Source organism: Rhea pennata, chromosome 6 (assembly GCF_028389875.1).
Source record: "Rhea pennata isolate bPtePen1 chromosome 6, bPtePen1.pri, whole genome shotgun sequence".
NCBI lineage: Eukaryota > Metazoa > Chordata > Aves > Rheiformes > Rheidae > Rhea > Rhea pennata.
Window position 1 is genome coordinate 7,056,650 of NC_084668.1, and position 22,721 is coordinate 7,079,370.

Here is a 22,721-nt window from a genome sequence, read left to right on the forward strand (position 1 = left end):
TGGCACGCTCATGAGCTACGTGTGAAAGAGTCAGGGACAGGAGCTAAGGTTAACGGCGTACCAACATAACGTTAGTACTGCAGTGACAAAAATAGAAAATCCATTTCTGCTTCAGTCCCCATTCACTCGCAAAGTCTGATCAACTACCAAGCACCTCTGAAGCTGTGTGACACTGTATAGGAAGCTATTGCACTCATTGCTTACGATGTTCAGAAAAAGTTAGGGTTTAAAGTTTTATTAGTTAATTATACTTTTTTGAGGAATTTTAAGTTTTCAGTTCAAAGTATGTCATTTTTAGTTTATTGTTTTCAGGCTACATATTTTTAAGATCTCAGTACTTCTGGTCTTCATTCCTTAACATTAACAATTATTCAGACTTTCCTCTACTTTTTTAATTCCAAGTTTATGTTATTTGCATTGTCTCCCCTCCATGGAAAACATGAAGAAAATTTTATTTTTCATTTGAATTATTCTCTACCTTATACGCTTTTCAGAAGTGGTTATTATCAACCTGCAATTATACAGCAGTTTTCATCCTGAAGGATTCCAATTTTCTTTACAAGTGCATAAGGATATTTATGTGAATAAAGACCATTCACATGAGTAAGAGTTTGCAAGATCAAGTCCTTACATTGCCCCAGAAAGAGCACGTGGTTTTAATGATAATTTCCAAAAATAGTTTTTAACAGTGCTTGTCTCAGAATAGATTTCATTTGAAGTGTTTTGCTGCTGGATCAGCTGCACATAGTGCTGACAGTAATAGATATTTTCTTTTGTGTCAACAAAGCTTTAGTCTGTTGGACCTGTTACTGTTTTATGAATTTTTATGAACTCAGTGCGGTATCAGTCCAATCCTGTGTGATAAATCAATACACTCAATGAGTTACCTGTGTAACTATAGCTGGAAGACTATAATTCTATTAAGAAATAGTTTGTGTAAAAAACTATCACCATAATGCTAAAATGTTTAAATCCAGATAGACAATGTGTCAATGAAGATCCAGAGGAAATTATATAAATTCATCAAGGGTAATTTACTTACTCCAACAGAAAAACAAGACCTACATATTTTAGGTTTGCAATAATAATCAAGGTCCTTTTCTATCTCCTCATTTTCACAGCTTCCTCCCTTCTAAATCAGTAACAATATGTTCCTATATAAAAGCACTTATATGAGGAGTCTAGGTCACTCAATAATTTCATTAGTGTAGGATGCAGCTGAAGTAAATTCAGCCCAGACTAGGCCTTTAATGTTCAATAATTTATGGGCTAAAATAAATAATTTTGAACTGTAGAATTTCTCCATGTATTACTTCAAGCTGGTAAAGAACGTTTACTTGCTAGGCATAAAGTACATACAAGTATTATTTTTTGTCATCATTGCTGTACTGGGTTTAGCTCCAATTCAAACACAGTTTGGCAGAGGAATGCAAGCCAAGTCCTTGAACGAACAAGCAGTGACCAATCTCAAATATTTACCACTCACCCTCTGCAGGAAGGGCCAAGATCGACCTACTTCTGCTTTGATTCCCCTCAGCATTTTTACTGGAACACGACTGGGAACACGGAGACCACTGCGACCATTCGCTGACGATGCAGTCTGCGGCACAAGGTACTTCACAAGCCACTATTTCAGGACGGAGAAGTTTTGAGCAAAGGTTTTGCGGTACTTCTTCACCTGGAAGATACAGACAAGATAAAATTAAATAAAAACACAGAGGAAGTTTAGCCTCGGTTCAATATCCATGGTCTGTATCACACAGCCAGACTTTATGTTAAATGTATGCCTGTCAATGGAAGAATATACTATAAAAGTGCATTTGGTCAGGCTTGAAAGTAAAGTATTCCACAAACCAACTGAGATATTTCTTCAGAAAAGCAAAAAAGAAAAATGTGCTTTAAGTTTGAGGTACGACCTCTTGGCTACAGTCTGCTTCATAAAGGTGGCAACCATGAGGGAACAGCATGATTCAATCAGTAAAAAACTATAAAATCAATGACCACAAGCCTCATACTTTCCAGGTGTCTGCATCTATAGAGCTTATTTTTCACAACGTGAACTGAACAGGTCCCACAAAAGATGGTTTTCTCCCACAAGCAGGCCACAGAAGTGTCTGATAGACATTTTGGTCATTATTCTTCAACATCACAGAATTAGCCATGCACCACTTTCAAGTGTGCTTCTCACCTAAACCCCAGGAAATCCAGAATAATGGATTTGTTGGATCACCCCTGCCCCAAAAGGAAATATTCGCTATTGGAGACGAACCACGGGACTGGGAACAAAACCATCCTCCCTGATGAGACGCATCTCTCTAAAACCGAGAATGGAGAGGAGAGCAGCTTATTAATGCCCCAGCCATACCTCCCCCTCCTCAGGCCTGGGGAAAAGGAATACACCAGTGAATACACAAGTTTCCCAGAGTGGGAGCAGAACAAAATTACCCATCAGTTCCACAGCAAAAAAAGGGATAAGACAGAGGAGACCTCAGGCATGTATAGTGCGGCTTTCCACTGTTGATATGATCCAAACATACATACTACACAGAAACCCAGCTGAATAAATACACCTTCCAATGCCTATGGCCTAAAAAGTAAAGTAAAACACAATTTTATTTTAAAAATAGCAAAGGAAACGACCAGTAATTTAATTAATTACATAGAATTATGACAAAAGCATAACTGATATTTCATGAAAATGAAACAAAATGATTCGTGATTTTTCTGGCACTGAATTACAACTAATGTTCTGCAGAAAATTCAAATTATAGCAGAAATTAACTCTACAAACCATGGACAGATACGATTGACTTTGCTACACTTTTCTCTTGCGTGGTGCTACCGTACTATCAAGAATTTTCAGTTACAAATCTGAAATTTCTTGAAGCTCAGATCAAACCATTTATAAGCAACAAGCTCACTCTGAATATTACCCGTTTTGCCCTTATAATAGTTACGATGCTTTCCTTTGAGGTTTCTTTAATTATGAATCTAGAAAAAAACATAATGGCTATTCAGGCTCAACTTATATGTAGGAAAAAAAATATTCATAATGGCAACAACAGAATAACGCTGGTTCTTTCACCTCACACGCTACAGGAACGGAGGTCTGTAGCGAGGCAGCCCAGAATGCAATATAACTAAGAGGGTAAAAATCTGTATTGCTTTTGCAAGACAACACATGCACCGGTGAGTAAAAAAGAGGGGCAGGCACGCTGCTAGCAAGACTGCCCCCAGCTGTCAGTAGCACAGTGGTATTATCTGCAGTTGCGTCCCTAAATGAATACAGGCTTATTGCCCCTGCGACACAAAAACTTTTCAAGCATATTACGAGAAGTAACAGAGAATCTAGCAGGCAATCAGACTGCAAGAGACATTTAAAAATATACGGGTTTTTTGGTCCTTTTTTTTTTCCTTTGCGCATGCCTTTGGTCATCAGGAAATGCTCAACATGCCCAATTATCGTAGGGTTAAATCTGCTGAGTGACAAGACTGAGACCAAAACCCTCCTTACAGATAGCCTCCAGTCCTGAGGAGCACAGGTCTACAGCTGTACGGCATTTGGTAATCCCTGCAAACTGTGCTTACTCATCCACTTGGAGTTGCCCATTATCACCACTGCTGCTTTGGATGCTCACATAATGCTGAAAACTATCTTTAGAGAAAAATTACATAATCCCAAATAAACCTGTAAGCCTTATTCCAACCATCTCCTTGAGTTATTTTAATGTCAAAATCCCTGCTAAGATTTTGACAGCTTGTCTGTATAGCAGCAGGTAACATGAGGGCACCCTGGTCAGGCTTGATTTTATTGGAATCATTGGTACAATAACATCAGCAGATTATATGCTTTGGTGAAATGAACAGTAAAATATCCATCCTCCCTTCCCATCATTACACTCCCAGGAAGGAAGCAAAGGAGGCATTCACAGAGTCAACGACAGGCTGCTGAGCAACAAGGCACGAGACAGGTTGCAGGCCTGGGGTGCTACCATAGACACTGGCCACTGTAAGCACGCATCTCTCCTCCTCATACATGCAAGAACCTACCTTCATTACGCGTGGACTTTAAGGCAAGGGAATGCCAACACGTTAAGTGAATTCTGGATTTAGTCCAACTCTTCAAGCAATCAGATTGTATGACATATACAAGTATTAAAGAGAACCAGATTTTGCTGAAAGCCACTGGAGCTTTTCCACTGGTCTAATCTGACTTTGTAAAAGATCTTCTCTAAACTCATTCCACTCTACTCAGAAGAGAGCGTGAAACACTTTGGTCTCCTTGAGAGTGGTTTTTCCCACCTGTGAGCTTAGGTTAAAGGGAGGCACTGGTACTTCCCCTTTCTGATTCCACAGATTTTAAAGCAACCATACCATGGGAAAGTGAGGCAAAGGAGAAAAATCTTCGTTCCACTTATTCACCTAGTGATTTTTTTTCCAAACTGGATTTATAGCAAACGACAGCAACAACAGTAGCACTGCAAACAAAGGCTGCAATCCGTGGCTCTTCAGCAAAGAAAGATTTGAGTTTTGTTATAAAGAGTTTACAACCAAGTGCATGAAGGTGTAATTCTATATTCACTTCTGTGATTTACTTTACAGTTCCAGTCACTGTGTTCAGGTTTAATTACTAGCTTGTGTTAATACAGAAGTGTTACATTTTTCTGTACCAGCTGCCTAGCAGAGAATTCTCAGAAAATTACTATATATTAGAAAAGAAGGCAATAATCTTTCATTTTCCGTGAAAAATACTAAAATAGGATACATCTGAAATGTGCTTAATGCATTCCTACAGATTTACAAGGGATATTACATTCTCCGGAGATTTTAACTGTTCACCCAGTAGCTTGAAGGTATAATTCTTATCTCAGATATTCTGAATAATCTTTCTAGAGGATGTTTACTCTCTCTGCTAAATAAGACTAATGTCTTTAAGCACCTAGATAATGCATCTAAACACAATATGCATTCCCCCCTAAGCACGTGTTTAGGTCTCAAGGCGTAGCATTTGAAACCAGCCATGGAAAGCAGTGGGATGGCAAATCACATCATACGGATCCCAGTCAGTCTGCACTGCTTTCAAGAAAAGCAGAGAGAGGGATAGCACTGATAACAATACTTACAACTTAGCTCCCTATCAGAACTGATGATGTTGCTCCAAAGTTCATCTTGGGCTACCCAGGAATTACACTTAGTGGCAGTTCAGAGCAGAGCAGTACTTCTGCGGATCACTGGGCTTTCCTAAACAGAACCCAAAGCAAGTCCCTCCATGGGGAACTCTGTACTGGGTGTGAACTGCAGGGGCAGAATAAACCTTGGGGACTGTTCATTAGTAAACAGAGCAGTCAAAACAAAAGGACAATAGGCAATTTCAAACGGGGAAAAAAAACAGACTAGTTAGCGTGGACTGGGTCCAGCTCATCAAATTTAATCACCATCAGTGATGGCCATCGTCTTCATTGGCTCCCTTCAGGTATTCGTTACTTGCTCACTTCACTTTTTAATAAAAATAAATACATAGAATGTATTCAACAGATAACATTTTCAAAATAGGAGGGATTTAATCCTGTTTCTTCTAGTATCAGGGTGTAATAACTGTGGGAAATAAAAGACAAGCATGGCATTATTGCAAGTATATCTGCTAATAAGATTGCATTATTACCTGGTCCCTAATTTAAATTCTAGGAAAAGACCATGAGGAAAGTGAATAAGCAACCACCACCACAAACAGATAAATAAAATTCTGAATTGAATTTTTGGTTCATCTATATTCACATGAATGAAAATCTCAGAAAAGAAGAAACAATATACAACTCTCTTTGAAAAAGTGAGCATATTTTTCCAGAAAACGCAATTATTTTGCTATTGTCTTTTGAATTCTGAAAGGACAAGCCACTTCCACGGTCGTGCTGTTGTGACGCACTAAACATTTCATTCTGAGTCAGTTCAACATTAAACTGCATCTGCTTATTTTACATAATGCCTCCCAGGAACCGCAGCTCCAGCGTATTATTTTCATTCTTCCCAGTGACCTGAGTACTCAGCTGCCATGACACACTGACGTGCCTCATGGCTCAGGCAAAAGATTTTACAACCTGAGAAATGCAGAATGGCAAAGAAGCCAAGTCATTTGGATGGGGTAAGACTAAAGTAGCAAAAAAAACCCAAGTCCCATTAGCCATCAGAAATTGAAACATGATCAACTTAATGAACTAATATCCTCCTTTTACCATTCACCATTATACTATGGGGTTTTTTTTGTTTGTTTTGTTTTGTTTTGTTTTTTGTTTGTTTTAAACCTATGGAAAGATTGAAATATTGGAGCTCTGGTCTCTGCAGTGGAGGGAGCTTGGACTAGATGATCTCCAGAGGTCCCTTCCAACCTTACTGATTCTATGATTCTATGAAAGGCCCAAGATGAAGGAATTGCATTTTAGATAGCTTTGCATTGCTACCAGGATGTACTGAAAATTTATTTTTTGCACAAATGACTGCTGCAAAAATGCCGCATATTTAATGACAATTACCAGTTTGACATCAATATTTCTCCTTGTAGCATTTGAAATTTTTCTCCGGAAATAATGAAGCTGTCATCTAAAATACTATACATATCGTAAAATTTTATGTCCCATTTAAATCTCAGAAAAGAATGACAATAAACTTTGATTAAATACTTGCCTATAACAGAATAAGATGTCAACAGACAGTAGTAAATTCAGAAAAATTCATATTGACTGTATGCCAGTTTGCTGACGGCAATTGCATATCTCCTTCAGAGAAAGCAGTCTGACGGCAAAACCTTGGCCTAGACATCTAATCAGCTAACAGAAATGTTACATTTAAAAGCAATAACAATCAAACTATAACAATAGGAGAAATTGGATATAGCTACTTCGGATATGCTCATGTTTTAGCAACGTCACTGATTTTTCTTCCACGTTGCACTACCAGTGTTAGAGATACCTTGAAACATCCACAGGCTGCTGTTGTTCAGTCTTCCTGCATACATTGACTTTTGGACTGGAAGACCAACGTCACACTCGACTGAAATTCTTGGCTCCTGGTTGACTTTTCTTAATGCCAGTCAATAGGTAAGAACATCTGTGACAAGTGGTGTCAGTTTTGTCAAGGAAAGCAGCGGTGTATGGAATAAATTTAACTGCAGCAGTCCATCACTATTATCAGAACCTCGTAACAGAAAAGAAGAATGAAGTAACAAAGAAGAAGAATGGAGGTAAAGATCTATCACGAAATAAATGATGTAACTGAGAGGCAGAAAAGTCATTCACATGGGAAAAGAAGAAATAAGCCCAAATATAGCTAGGATCATCCTTGGGGACAAAAAAAGGAAGAAAGAAAATAGATGGCACTATTTGAGGATTTGAGTTGAAAACTTAGCTAAAATGCAATTATGAAAAAATGCAGCAAATAACATTCCAGAAAAAAAGTAAAACAATGAACAGAAAGCAAAGAAAGTGGATCCAATAACAGAGTAAGAATGCAGTATTAAACAAAGTAAAAACTATTTTCAACTGCATAATTCACAGTGAAGAATAAGGAATACAGAAGAAACATTCAGGAGAAGAAGGAAACAGGAAAGTGAAAAGATAAAGAGAAGTATGAAAAAACAGACACAGGGCAGCAGAGAGTAAGTTAGAAGAAGAAATAGCGTGTCTGGAAATACATTATAGAATCACTGTAAAACATGAAGAAGTTCTGCCCTAATCCCTGCGTCGCGGGCCGTGACCATGTCCCCTGGCTGTTCCAAAAGGAGCAGCGTGTGACAAATTTAGTGATTACGAGAGAAAAGACTTTGAAGACTGTGGAAAGAAGTGATACTTGTTTTTCTTTCCTTCATGTCCCCTACTGCAATTTGGCCTGCTTATCTTTTTTTTTTTTAGTTATGTAAAAATACGTAATAAAATCAGTTTGTGAGTCCGAGGGATCTTTGGCGACGGGAACACCGGGGGGCATCTCAGCAAGCAGCTAGCAAGGCTGCAGAGAGCATCCCAGCTCTCAGACTCTGCCTTATTATACAGCAGCCACCAACCCGGAGGTTAAAATACGATACAGCTTATCAGGCCTGCTGCCTGCCTACCGCAGTGCCAGCCATGTATTTCCTGTCCCACGCAGAAACAGCTAGTCATTTAAAGGCATTTCCTACACAAACACCTGCGGGGCTGGGGAGTGAAAGCAAAAGGATGAATTCTAACTTGTGGACGGGTGCACGACTCCTCCTGAAACAGGAGAAATTGCTCACATGCATATGAAAGTAAAATTGCATTCACTGTGTTCTTGGAGAGGAGCACATAAATTCAAGTAGCTGCTCCTGATAATTAACGGAGCACAGCAATCTGGAAGCATAAAACATAAAAACTAAACATAACCCTTACTAACGTTCTGGGGCATTTTTTTTCCTCTCGTCATACTTTTCCCTTTTTCTGCATTATCCCCTACTACATACAAATGGAGGAATCTACACAGGTGGGTTGATCAAGACTGATTACAATTAAGATTTATTGTTGAAATAGGTGCTGCAGGATAACTATGAAACAGGTGTCCCTCTACTTCCTTCTCTGTATTGCTCTGTGAAAAATGTAAATCAACACAAAATATCGTAGCAGCCATTTATATGAACTAGTCAAATCTATTAAAACATTATGTGCTATTAAAATATTCATTTATCCCAAAAACGTAAGATGAAACAATCATTAGAAGTTGGCTTGTTTATTCCAGGAGCATATAGAGTCCATCTTCTCTTATATATTTGTGCAGTGGGGCAGCACAATTTCAGTGGCTGTATTTGGGCATTTTAATTTAGAATAAAGAATGTGGTATTTTATTCCCGATGCATCACAGCTGTCAGCTCTAAACACTATTTTTGCACAATTCAGGTGCCATCTTTGTTCTCAAAACTCAATAGAAAATAGTAAAAGGACAAACAATGGCAATGGTTCACTCCCACAAGATTTTTATGCTCTAATAAGTGATCCATGTGTGTGCATGGAGAGGTGCAATGCTTTTATACCTGTTGTTCTGATTACTCTGATTCTTGGTCTGATTACGCTACTCTTAATGATGTATCTTGATGGCTTGTTCATGATATCATTCAAAATTGAAATTACATTCCCAAAGTAAGTGTTAGCAATTTGCCACATATTGTGGAAAAACAGATTTTTTTTCCCCCTAGGCACAAAGATTACCCCAAGAGTAAGCTGTAACTAAGATGAGACATTGAAATACTGTAAACTGTAGTACAGCAGATATGGTTTATCTAAGTTGGCAAAAGTCCTGTTTTCAGATATGGTGAACACTAATGATAATAAGTAATTGCAAATACCATCTGGACTCTTTGAAAAACATCTTTTTCCAAGTCTGCAACTGAATCTTTACAAAGAAGATCAATGCAAAAGAAAATGAAAACAGTAAATTAAAATTAGATTTATGCCAACTACTTAAAAATAAGAGCTCATTTAGAAGCAGTTAACACAAAAATGTGTTCTAGTTCAGACTCCAAGTGTGGTCTAACTCTGTAAAGCAATTCCAAGAGCTTCCAAAAATCTATCAGGAAATATTCAGAACTTGGAGGATTGAATACGAGGCTATTGCTAGGCTATTTTTTCTTCTTATCAGAAATACTAACAGTAATTAGTATTTTATTTTGCAATTTTGTCTCTGATTGATCCACAAAACTCAGAATGGAGTGATATTAAAATATGCTGTTAGACAGCTTTTAGAAGACCAAAATAAAGAAGAAAATACACTCAATAACACAAAATGATCATCAGTTGAGGTGTAAATGAATTACTGAAATCTATCGTTGACAAAAGCAATAAAAAACAAAAACCGTAATCATGAGTTACACTGCTATTGGTATGTATCAAGCTGAACCAGGGTAGTAAGCCACCTCTCAGATGGGTTAAGTTACACTCAGTTAATAAACTCTGAGCTATTCCTAAACTATTGATAATAAGAAGTTGTGATTTGAGAAGAAGGGAAGTGTTTAATTCCTACTGTATTTTGTGTAGATCATTTAGTATCTAAGATGAGGAGAAATCAAACAGCGTTGGCAACACAAAATAAATATTGTATTTTCAGTGTGCTTCCCTTTTCCCCATGCAGGTGTAACTTTAATTACATCACTAATAATTATGCTGACACTTCGAGTCAGTGGTGCATCATTCCTTTAGTGCCATTTAAGGTCTCTTCAATGCATCAGATCTCTAAACTGCTCCACCTTCTACCACCAGTTCACTGATTATACTGTAACAGCAGCCTAATCTTGCTTACAATTCAGCTAGGATGGCATCAATAAAAGAATTTAAGGGTGTGAATCATTTATGATCACCATGCAAGGTTTATTTAGAAAAGTTGCTTGTTATTCTACTGCTGCAGTGAGTTTACATAGATTTAAAGTTGATTGCTGTTCTTTGAAAAAAAATTTTGTCCCCTTTATTCACAGTCCAAAACATCTTAAAGTCATCCAAAAAAAAATAAATAAATAAGAGCTGGAAACTGTGATTATTCCTCTCACTCAGACAAAATCCCGTTGTTTCCAAGAAGAAATCCTTCCTAGCAAGCAGTGCAGGTGAAGACCTTGTATTTGGATAGTGTAACTAAAATGTGACAGATAACAGATCTACTAGTGCATCAGAGAAAAACGATGTGTATTACTCCCAGCAGCCTTGAGACAAAGCCTTTGCCTGAAGCTTGCTCTAGATTTTTTCGTCTAGATAAGGCAGCACATTCCTTTTTCTTTTCTTTTGGCTGGTGAAACTATCTCCCAGGAAAATTTTCATTCTTTTTCTCTGCTTTGATGAAGATGAATACTGTCATTTGAATGTCTACACAGCAAAATGAAAAAAAAAAAAAAAAAAAAAAAAAAAAAAAGCATTGGCTGACATGACTCTACCAACCTGAGAAATGTGACCCTGAGAGCTTGACAGGCTATGCTGAAGCTCCACCATTGCACCTTCTCAAACCTTGCAGACAGTGGAAGTCCCTTGTTCCTACCCCATCAGGCAGGGGTAAGGTCTGACCCAGACTGTTGCTATTAGATCAGTTGCTGACCCCATCACGTAAGAACAAAAGAGAGTGAGTACCTACACGCCACAGCTGCTGACTCGTTTCACGTCAAGCAGGGAAGCCAAAACCTAAAGACTGTGTCCAAAGATGTCTACAAAAGGTCACTGCCCTGAAGCAGTAATCTCCCCAGAGTGCCCCTCTGCTCACAGACAGACAAATGAGGAAGATGACAGGAGACCAAGTAAATGGACAGTAACTACAGAACGCAGAGGAGAAGGAATTATCCTTGAGGTCAAAATTTCATCAAGCCAGGGTTTTCTGAAACATACTAAAGTTGAGATTATGTGCTGAGCTAGCATTTCAGACAAATGTAGTTCATTGAGTTGAGAGGCACCCACGCCAACTACTACCCTCCCGATAAATCTGTTATGCTGACCTATTACTTCACTTGTGCTGCTCCAAAGCAGAAACAAAGATGTATGAACTGTAATGGGCCTGCAGAGATAAGAACTAGTCATTCTCAAGGAGTTTTTCACCTACTGTTGCAGAACCACTGTTTTAACTTTACTACTAGATTAAAGGAAAACACAGAATCAGTAAATGAAATTAAATGAAAACCTCTCTCTTTTTAAGCACTCTGAAGTGTCAAGACTGTCAGGAGGCATTTAGATGCACTGTTGAAAAGCAAGAACTGAAACAGAAAAACTGGAGAATATCTGATAAAATTTGGTTTGCAACCACTAAAGATTCTTCCTACGAAAAAAGCAATAACCGCTCCACAACTTAGAAAATATTTCCATTCTGATTATTCAGGTATTAAAATGGGAATGTGTCATTTTATGACAATTGCTTTCGGCAGGAGATATTTTATACTTATATTCTCAAGGAATATGTACGTAAGGAAGAGCAATATTAAAACCTTCAGATTTAATCTGTATTTTCAAACATAAGCACATTTTGACAAACTTTCTAATAGATAGTTCAAAATTCATAACATATATGAGCATGATCACATTACTCTAATTTATCCTTTCTCTTCTCATGCACAGCAATAACAATTTACCTTTGAACTTTTATTTATTACAACTTTTACTCAACAGAGTGCATGCACACAGTGAAATATATTAAAGCTCTGCTAATTCCATATATTGTTGAAATTTTAACACTTCAAATGGTATCCTACTGTCTTCATGCATACTTAAAATTTCAATTCAAAACCATTTCATTAAAAGGGCTGGTTAGGCTACAACATACGCTTATTTGAAGTTTGTGCATTAACGTAGCTGAATTACATTTTATATATTTGGAAAAAAAGTGGGCAATACTAGTGTCTGTTTAGAAGCTGTAAACAAAAGGTTTGATCAATGCTAAATAATTGAGTGCTCCAGTCATCAGACTCCCAAGCACTATAAAAATGTAGAGAAGGAAAGTATTAGAGAGTAGCCCCTGCTTACCAACAGGCTGTAGTAAAACGGTCTGGTTCCACAGGCAATGAAATCAGTGGCAAAACATCCTGTTGACTTCACCCAACTGGGAAGCGTTCATCCAGTACAGTGGTGTAACAAGAACTCCAGACTAACCTCAGCACAAAAACCTGAGATCACAGAAAGAATTTAGCTTGCTCATAGATATTTAAGCGTGACCTGGTGAATGCCAGTGGGATGTGGAGACAAGGCTGAGTATTTTCAGTATCAACACACCTATCTGCTCTCAGACAGAAGATAAAACTGGGAGCCATGAAGATCATGTAAAATCAAAAGTTTAAATGAAGAAGGGTTATAAGACTAACGGTGCCTGGGCAATTAAAATATCACAACTGGAAACCAAGACAAATCACTTAACTTGGTTGATATAATACAAAATGATATGGCAATACAAGTCAATAAGGTAACAGTTTATACAACCAACTGCATGATAAATGCAAAAGTTGACTTAAACTGCAAGTATAATATTGGCACAACCTCCTTTTTCTTCTGAAAGGTCACTTAGCACATTAGTTTCAGCTTCATTGATTAGAAGCTGAGATAACTGCCACTTCGATAGACCTCAGAATCATTTAGGAAAAAGGCAATGGCATAACTTTCTGCATACAGTGTTCTCATCACATTTCTCGTAACTGAACAATCATAGATAAGGTGGAAACGGGAAAAAAAAAATAGAAAAAGTCTTCTTAGCTTCTCCAGAAGCATGGCCAAGTAACGTTTCACACGTACAGCCTGGACTGAACAGATTTCCCAATCACAGTCAGTCATCTCAGCATCCACAGCCACAACCACCTGAGCTCTCTGCTGTTAGGTCACGCTGTCCGAAACGGTTCGAGCAGTGTTCCCAAACTCATGGGGCCGTAACCGCTGTCCTCGTGGAGATGGATCACACTAGCACGACTGAGACATACATCGATACAACCACACTGGTGGAACCTTACATGCTACTCAAGCTCCAGAACCGTGGCCAAATCCTGACTTTAATTCGCCTTATCACACACACTGAGTACTAAGCCAGAGACTTTCATCAGTAAAATCTTCTCAGCTGAGCTACAGAAAAACTCCCCTGCCTGTGAGTAAACAGCAGTCACACACAGCCTCCTAGAGAGGCCAGCGACTGAATACATTGAACCAATTAAACTCTTCAGACACAAAATACTAGAACAGGCTGGGGGAAATAGCAGAGGGTTGTATTTTAACAGAGTTTAATCAAAAGCTGACAGCATTGATCAAAGTCAATGGAGTTGATCAAATTAAGGTTACTGAGCTATTCTATGCCACTGCAAGCCCAAACGAGGCAAGGCAAGCATCATCTTTCCATGTCTTTTGAAGTCACCTATCCCAGCTGTAGATCAGAAACTAACAGCAAACAACACTGAACACTACAGCCAAAATCACGGGCTTTGTACTGTTACAGTTGTAAAGTGGACTAAGCAGCAAGGAGAAGGCAAGAGAAGGCTCAGAGGTATAGGCAAATATACACATGGGACACAAGAGTGCTCTCTGCTGAAGGACAAGAAAGTATTTCAGATATTTGGTCTTGACCACATTTGTTTTGAGAGGAATACTTACACGTTAAGAAGTAATAGGAAAGGTTTCCTTGAAACAAGGTAAACATTGCAAGATTTTTACTGCTCTCAACCAGTTAGTTAAAAGGTATTCCACTGCAGATGAAAAACACTTTAAAGTCACCTCACTAGCAACATAACCTTCCAGTATGTTGAAATTTGGCAGGAAGTGTTATATTAATACATACACATTAACAAGCAGTCCTACAACCATGAATACTTAATCTAATTTTTCACTAGCTGACACTGTACCCAGTGGCTGCTACATTTTCTTTTTTTGGAACTCCTGAGGTTTGGAAAGAACTAGAGGAAAACTACCATAAAGCAAGGAACCACAGAAATGCATTCAGGGAAAACACCTCTGGAGAAATCCCTGAACAGAACACTATCAGCAAAACAGGGAAGATGGATAATGTTAACATCTGGACTGGGATAGAGGAGGGAGAAAAGGGAGTTTATAAAAGCACCAGGGAAGTCTGCCAGTATATTCAGTAATCATGGGGTTATACTTAGGATGATGTGTAGAATACTTCCCAGCAATATATAACATGTTATTTCTTACGTACTATGTATATGAAGAGATGGAAACAAAGTGAGTTTTCAGAGGGTGTTTAACACTGGCTGACTGCACAAGGTAAGTTATTACATACCAGCTGACTGTTGGAAAAGAAACTTTTACACACTTTTAGGGGCTCTTATCCATACATCTTAGCATCCCACATCATGACAAATGATTGGATAACAACTTTGACTCCTCTTGTCACCATTCATCATCTTAGTAAGCTTTTTTCTTTAAATTCTGATGATGAACCTCTGCAGTCACTTATCTGAGTAGCCAAAAATTTACTGCCTTTACTAGAAAATGAAATTCTCCTCCAAGAGAAATAGAATGGACAAAAGAGTAAATTTTCACCCCGCAGTACGTGGATGAGACTATCTTTCTCTTTAGTGGGAACTGTATATATTTATTCTGTGTCTGAATTTGGACCAAAGGGTATCTCCTGTGTTAATAAGAGGAGGTAATTTCCAATTACAAAGAGCCTACAGGTGATAGAGATGTCCTGATCAGAAAAAAAAGGCCCCATAGTAAGCCTGCTTTCACTGAACATATTTGATATGGCCGCCAAAGTAAAGTCTCCAAAATACTTACTAATTACTTTGGATTGCCTCCAACTGCTCTCACTGGCAGAGAATAGGAGAAGCCTTCAAGGAAGCAATGCAACAAGAGTCCAAAGATGATATCGATATTTTGGGAAAGCACTGAAGGAGCCAAGAGACAACAGAACAGTGAAACAAAGTATTGTGGGACTGATTTGGATAGAAAACACTGCCAAATTCTGTGGGCTTCACGAGTAACTGTATTAAAATGTTCTGGCTTAGCGGGAAGCAGTTCCAAAACTGATGTGATCCAAAGTGTACCCTAGCCAGAAACTCCACAGCATTCATGCTGGATTTAAAGATGTGATATCTCCAGCAGTTATTAGAGTCTGCAGTAGAGACTAGAGAAGAAAAAGGAGAAAAAAAAAAGAAGAAGAAAAAGAAAAGTTGTAGGATGGAAGTCTGTAAACAAGCTCAAAGAATCCATACCTGCCTTTCTTTGTGCTCAACAGCAAGAGTTGACGCTTGAAGAGTGATAGCTCGTAATGCAGAGAGAGGCCAAATTAACACCAAAGGATGCGGCTGAGGGATCCAAAGGCACATCATCCAAGAAAATTAGAGTCCCTACTTCTGTCTGATCAACTAAGAGAATAAGCTAACCTGTGCAAGTCATAGGTGAATCTCAGAAGAAAGAGTATTAAAAACAGTCTTTCAAGACTCAGGATCAAGTTGCACAGAGAGCCATTAATTAGTGTACCATTAAAAATATCCATTCCAGCTCCGAGGCACATAAAGGGCTGCAAGAGCTGCAGGTGCCCAGAGTGACATCATCAATATTGATCACAGCACAGGTTCCACTTCATTAGGAATGAAGACAGCAATATTTCTCACAGGAGAGGAAGAAGCTGATCCAATTTTAATCAAACTGCAGTACTAAAATGCAAACCTTGTGGAATATTATTTTAATTATTGCTCTTTACTCATGCCAATTTCAGCCCGTAAAAAAAAGGAGATGTTTCTGGACAGGCAGCCAAAACTCCAGGCTGCCAGGAAGGTGTATCTGCGCTGTGCTGTGTAACGACACCCAGACCAGCTCTGGAGCCAGCAACAGCAGTTTTCTAGCACAGCACTTCACCCCGGGCTAATTAGCCCAGCAAAGAGCTGAGAATCCGAGTTCATTAACGGAGCTAAAACACTGCCCTATCCCAGCTGCACTGTTTCTGAGATACAAACCAGTCTTTTGGAAAGAAGTGGGCTGTACAGACATTAGCTTACTCCAACCTACCTACATACTACAGTATATAAATCCTAAAGCATTTAACTTTCAAAATACACGTCTGGGAATACTGCCAGATAATATTTGTAAGGAGTGACAGGAAATATATTAGTTGCCACTGAAAATGAAAATATAGATCTCAATAGAAAGTCTGCATAAGGGGGACTTTTCCCTCTAACCCGATAGCCCAGTAACCATGCTGAACAAAGTAAATTCTGGAGGACTAGTGCAAGGCAACACAGGGCAAGCTCATGTTTATCTACTGAAATAAAACATTTTGCTTTTTTTTTCTGGTATATCAGACTACGATCTCATTAAATGACAGTGTGAGAAAAGAACATATAAACTAGAAAGAGAAAAAAATAAAAACATTCTGAATAAATTAATATGTATTGCTTTTAGACTTTGATATTCTGGTCGTTTCTACTTAGATGCAGTTTAAATGTATTACTTGCCACGGCCTTGACATTAAACTCAGTAAGTCTGGCAATTTGTGATAAAATTCCTTCTCTCTCTCTCTCTGAATGTACCCAAAGATCCAAGGTTAATTTGCAGATAACATTACTTCATGAAATAATTATCTTAGTCTATGGTACTTAAAATCACTAAATTTGAAAACAGATATTTAAGCAAATGAAGCTGTCATGACTATAGGATGAAGGCTGCCTCCACTCGGAGCTTGTCCCCGCGCCACCCGGACCTCAGTGCTGCCCTCAGCTCCCCTGCTGGGATGGGAAGGGGATCCAGCCTGAAAATCTCACCTTCCAAGCAAACATCCTTCCTAGCAGGAAGGCCCTGCTGGAGATGGCCTGCTCCCCAACGGGAGTTTCAGGCAGCGCAAGGGCCACAGGTGCCGGGAGCTCCCGGCAGCTCTGCGAGCGTGAGCCCCGAGGAAAGCTTAACCTACCCAAGGTGATTTTTCCTTTTGCATCCCGTAGCCTTTTCCAAACCCAGCATCATCTCTTGCCAGCTCCAGTGCTTGCTGCTAAACAACTATCCTGGACTATTTTTTCCCATCCTGCTAATTTTTCCAAGCATCCTCCTATTAAACTATACAAATATATTCATTTAGTAAAGATCCCATTAACCAGGCCAGCTTACAGTATTCACAACTTATTACAGAGCAGCTCCAAATCAGCTACAGAAGCAATTTCACAATCGAATCGCAGACAACTCGCTTTAATCTTAATACGTTGCTGAAGATGTACATGCCAATACTCATTTGCAGGACCCATTCATTTCCGAGCATTGTACATCATTTGTTTCACCTTCACTTACAAATAAAAATGAATGAGAAGGCTGTGTAAGCTTTGTGAACTGTCAGAAAATATGAGCTCAGTACTTCACCCTTCACCTACGTACATCTTGCACAAGGAAGTAAAGAAGTGAGGATCCTTTCAGAACTATTAAAATCAGGCAGTCGTAGAGAAGAGAAATCAGCAAAAGGCTGTAGGATGCTATGGTTTCAGCAGAAAAATAATGGGCTTTTTAAATCACAGCTTTATTTTAAGACATTCATTTATTTAAGCATCTTGGGAAAACAGGTTGCCATATACTATTAACATACAAAAATATGCTCTGTCAACCACATGCAATACTATAGACATTTTGAAGACCTAAATAAATAATGTATTAGGAAGATGTAACCTAGTCTGAATTAATGCAGACTACTATGATATAAATGAGCAGCAGGAGTAGAATTATTTTCCTGGGATTTAAGTTGTATATAGCATTAAAAGTAAAGGTCTTAAGATACTTACTTATTGATAGGCGAGAAACTATTACCTTTAGATCTATGCATGCCCAGGGAGCTCTCTGCTAAATTTACAGCCTCAGTGAGTTTCCAAGACAGTTACCAAATCAGTTACCTTTATTTGTAAACAACAAGAAAAAGAACAAAATGCCCTCTTGGCTTTACTCGCCTTTGATCCAGCACTAAACATACAACAGAACAGAGCTAACTTTGCATTAAGTGGGAAATCTGGTGAAGCCAGGTGGAATTCTTGCTTCATTAGATTTTGCACCTGATAACAAAAACAGAATTCCAGCTTATGGGATCATCTTGGTTTCTACCACGCATTACAGCCAGCAAAAAACCCTGCCCCTCATCTGCTTCAAGCATGGCTATAGCTACTTCAAAAGAACTACCTTCTTAGGTAGTTCTCGTATACCCTAACTGTGTACCCTACAATTTATGAGCGCTTACTAGTCCGTTTGGGGCATCAGCTTTTCTTTACAGAAAAGACTTGACTTTTTATGGTTACTTTATAATGTGAAAGGAAAAAGCACCACTTTTCAGTGGCACACATGTTGACCCAGTATGCATGGGTGCGTGGACCCATTTTTCTTGTTCTGTGTTTTTTCTGCTCTGGGCTTGGTGATCACTGCATCAATATAAAGGAACATTTGGCAACACTGTCATCAGATGGTAAAATACAGACCAGAGCGCTCAGGACAGATTTGAGCATGTCCCATGCCCACTTTTCAGTAGGAATTTTTGAAAAAAATGCACCAGTTCTCAGAACCACAGAAAAGTATACATTAAAATTGCACCATATGGAAGAAACCGGCTTCAAAATTGGAAAAGGCATCCCACCGATATGAGATGATTCATCTCTTCTATATGTTCCCTTGGCCAGCTGCCTAAAGATACAAATTGAACAGGCTGTTTATTTGAAAAGGAATTATGAAAAACCTTATCTTGTTACTTGTTTAACTCTTTTAAACAAAGGCAGTACTCAGTTTTAGATAACTACAGATATGCTTCAAGCAAGAAAAACACTGAACAATGGCATTTAAATTGATCTCAATCTTCTCAAAGAGCTAATCTTTCTCAATTCACTAATTCACTTTCACTCTAACACTTTATAAAAGCTCCCTTCTATTAAATATGAGATTCAACACAGATAAATAAATGTGGTAAGTGTAATCTATACTTAAAAATAATACTTTGGCTTCCAAGTTCCATCAGAATTAGGAGTTCTTCCCTTTTCTAGCTGTTTGTAGTCCATTACTTCATGTCACAACTGTGCCTCTGCACAGCCCACAATCTACATGAGGGTTTGACTTCACTCCCACAGAGAGCATTGAATTCAGCAGGAATTTTACCGACAAGTATTAACAAACAGTTAGAACCTGTATCCCATGGCCATTTTCACTGCTCTGCAATTTCTCTACTATTCCAGCAGATGTATTTTTCTTTCCATTAGGATCATCACCTGACAAATTGCAAATTGCTGCCAAACAGGGTATCTTGGCTTTATAACATTTAATTAGAATTAAGAGGAAGATCTACTTTGAAAATGAGAGAACAACACACACTAAAGCCAATCCCTTCAGTGCCAAATTGGTCCAACCTTTCTATCTATTGAATTCTTGATGAAAAGTTTGTCAAAATATTTTAATTGAAGGGAAGAGCCTTCACTTCCAGCACCCATTAACCTCAAAACAAGTAACTAAATTTGTTTTAATCAGCCTACTTGATAAACAGCTTGATAAAAAGAAACTCAAAGAAAGTGCAATACTTCAATTTTCACTCGATAGCATTCAGGAGCTCAGATAGTCACTTAGGTCCAACATGCTAGGTGCAGCACAGAAGGAATCAGCCATAGAAAAAACCCTTCTGTAGGGCCACCCAAGCAAAACAGGCTTAAATTACCCTCCTGTTTCCTCTACAAAAGGAGCTATGGTAAGAGACCAATGAGAGAAGTTGTCTATTTAAGTTATCATAGAAGGATTTCCTTATATAAACTTGGGAAAAAACTTACTGCTGATGGCTACTGGATTAACTTCCCAGGCTGCTCTGTGAGACCTCCTTCCTGAGCCAAGAGTGCAGCATGCACAATGAAACGCCTAGGCTTCGCTCCTTGGCCCTGCTTGAGGAACAGCAGATACAGAGGACATCAGCCCTGCAGCCTGCTTACAGCTCCTTATTCTGCCCTGACACTTCCACCTATTCCCTCATCCATCTCCGCATGCACCAAACCCTTCTGCAGCCAGAAGCGCAAAGGCTACCAACGCCATAGTCTGTTGCTGTAGATGTTCACTACTAAACTGGATTGCAATCCTGAAAACACATTAAATTGTTTGCAGAACTGAGTTTAGTTTACTCTCATCCACATTACCTGAAGAGACTAAATTCCTAGAATTTAAACAATTCTACCTCATGCAAAATGAGGTAGATTCTCAAAACTCACTCTGAAACTTATTTTTCCTTCGTGAGTTATGTCGTAACCTGGATTCTAGCGTACTAGTCCTCACATATGGAATGCAATAAAATATGGCCAGGCTTTTGTTTACCTTAATGATCTTCTGTTGATTTTACACTTTTATAATGTTTTGAGTATTTCTGCTGGAAAAAAAAGTCTTGACTAAAATAACTTTCATTACCAGTTCTTCAAAGTATACTCCCTGAAGCAGAAATTGGACAATTTTTCATCTATTAAGAATTAAAAAAATATTTCTAGTGCATTATAATCTTTTGGCTTGTTTAGCTTCTCTTCCTAAGGAAATGAGCATACACCATCATGCTGTTTAACCATCTGCCAAACTGCAGAAACTTTTGAAACCGCTTCCTAATTTAAACCAAATTTGACAGAGTAGTCAGTCTTACAAAGATTTACACACTTACTTGAACTAGCAGCTGAACAGTGGAGAAAATCTCAAGATACTGCCATCCTTAGGAGAGAGTTATCTGCTGTGCTTTGTTGGCTGGACAGCAGCTAGTGGAGCACCAGTGCCCCGAGCTGCTTGTCCGGCACACGGGAAGGAAGGGCTGCGATATACAGAGGGGAGCAGTACAGCCAAGCAGGCAGCTGAGGGCATGGCCGGGAGATCTGGACTAGAACAAGTGGAGGACAGCTGCCACATGTATCTAGAATATCAACCTTTCCTTATTCCTTCACTTACTTCTTAAAAAGTAAATATTTTGTGAACACTTCTGCAAATCATCCTGCCTTTCCAAAACAGACAATTCAGAACAGTTGCCTCAATGATAGGTTCCTGCCTGCACAGCCTGAAAGTGTTGTATCCAGTATTTCAGGGGGATATTACAGACAGGAAACTAAAGCCCAAGGAAGTTCTGTGATGTGCCCCTTGTCATAGTTGTCTGAAGAAGCTCTAACAAAGCTCTACCACATGAAAGCAAATGAAAATACCCTTGATGAGAACATGATGAAGAGCTGTTGGTTATTTTTAAAGGATCCCCTCATGGTATTTCACATATGCAAACCAAAGAGGATGGGACTACAACATACAATGCCTTGGAGAGTGCTTTACTCTCTGTCTGTAGGGCTGACTGCAGAGTCTGCCTTCCCCCAGACTCAAAGACAAAAAACATATCTTAAATCCTACTTCTTACTGTGAGCACTGCACTGGATCTCTGAGAGACTTAACGCAAATGTTATCAACTGATACACAAGAAGTAAGGAAAATACCAATGTATGCTCCATGTTCCGTTCGTTAGAAGAAGGGCAGTGAAATTCTTAACTTGTTTAGTTCCAAAAATCATAACCTTTATGGATGAGATTCACCCTTCCCATGCGTTCCTCCTGGTAACTTCAGCCATTGCTAGGTCACAGATCTAGAAGAATCTGGTCTCTAATATTGCTTTTCAAAATGATCCTTCTAGTCTCCTTCCTCTTCTGTACACAAATGTTAGTCTTTGGATTAATTTTAGTCATTCTCTATCTACCATTTAAATATTTGGAAATAGAGTTCAGAAAGGATCCTACTTTGCTCATATGTATCCCCCCTCTGTTTAATCAGTGTTCCCTAAGCAATATAATAAATCTCTAAAAAGAAAATGAACTCAATATACATGTGAAGTTATACTTAGTTCAAAGAAAACAACCAAAAAGGAATTTTATGCTGTATGCTCACTTTCCCTGAGAAAATAAGAATTGCTACTTGCACTTACAGGTATTTTTCTTTTTTCTCATTTAAGCAACACAGGATATTTTTCTGCAATATATTGTGAGGGGCAAAAAAAAATCTCCTTTAATGTTTACTTTCTAGACTAAAAAAAATAACTATAAATACATGTGCTGTTATAAAATACAACGAACATTATTTCAGTCTTGTAACTGGGAAATTTAAAAAGGCGTCAGACTGAAAAAAAGATTACTTTGACCTGAAAAAAAAGGGTTAGAAACACTTTTTGAATAAATGGTAAAAATTACACATTTTGATAGCCTAGTATAGAAATATTAATTCTTTTATACAGTAGATTCAAACCTACTGCATCAGCATAACAGATCTACAGGATATACA

General features: G+C 38.5%; 1 protein-coding gene across 1 annotated transcript in view; it reads right to left on the reverse strand.

Moving 5' to 3' along the window:
• The window catches only part of THSD7B (thrombospondin type 1 domain containing 7B), a 257,577-nt gene that overhangs the window by 145,552 nt on the left and 89,304 nt on the right, over positions 1–22,721 (reverse strand). Inside the window, 1 exon segment of the mRNA XM_062578475.1 lies at positions 1,487–1,678. Within this exon segment, the coding sequence (XP_062434459.1) occupies positions 1,487–1,678 (192 nt within the window).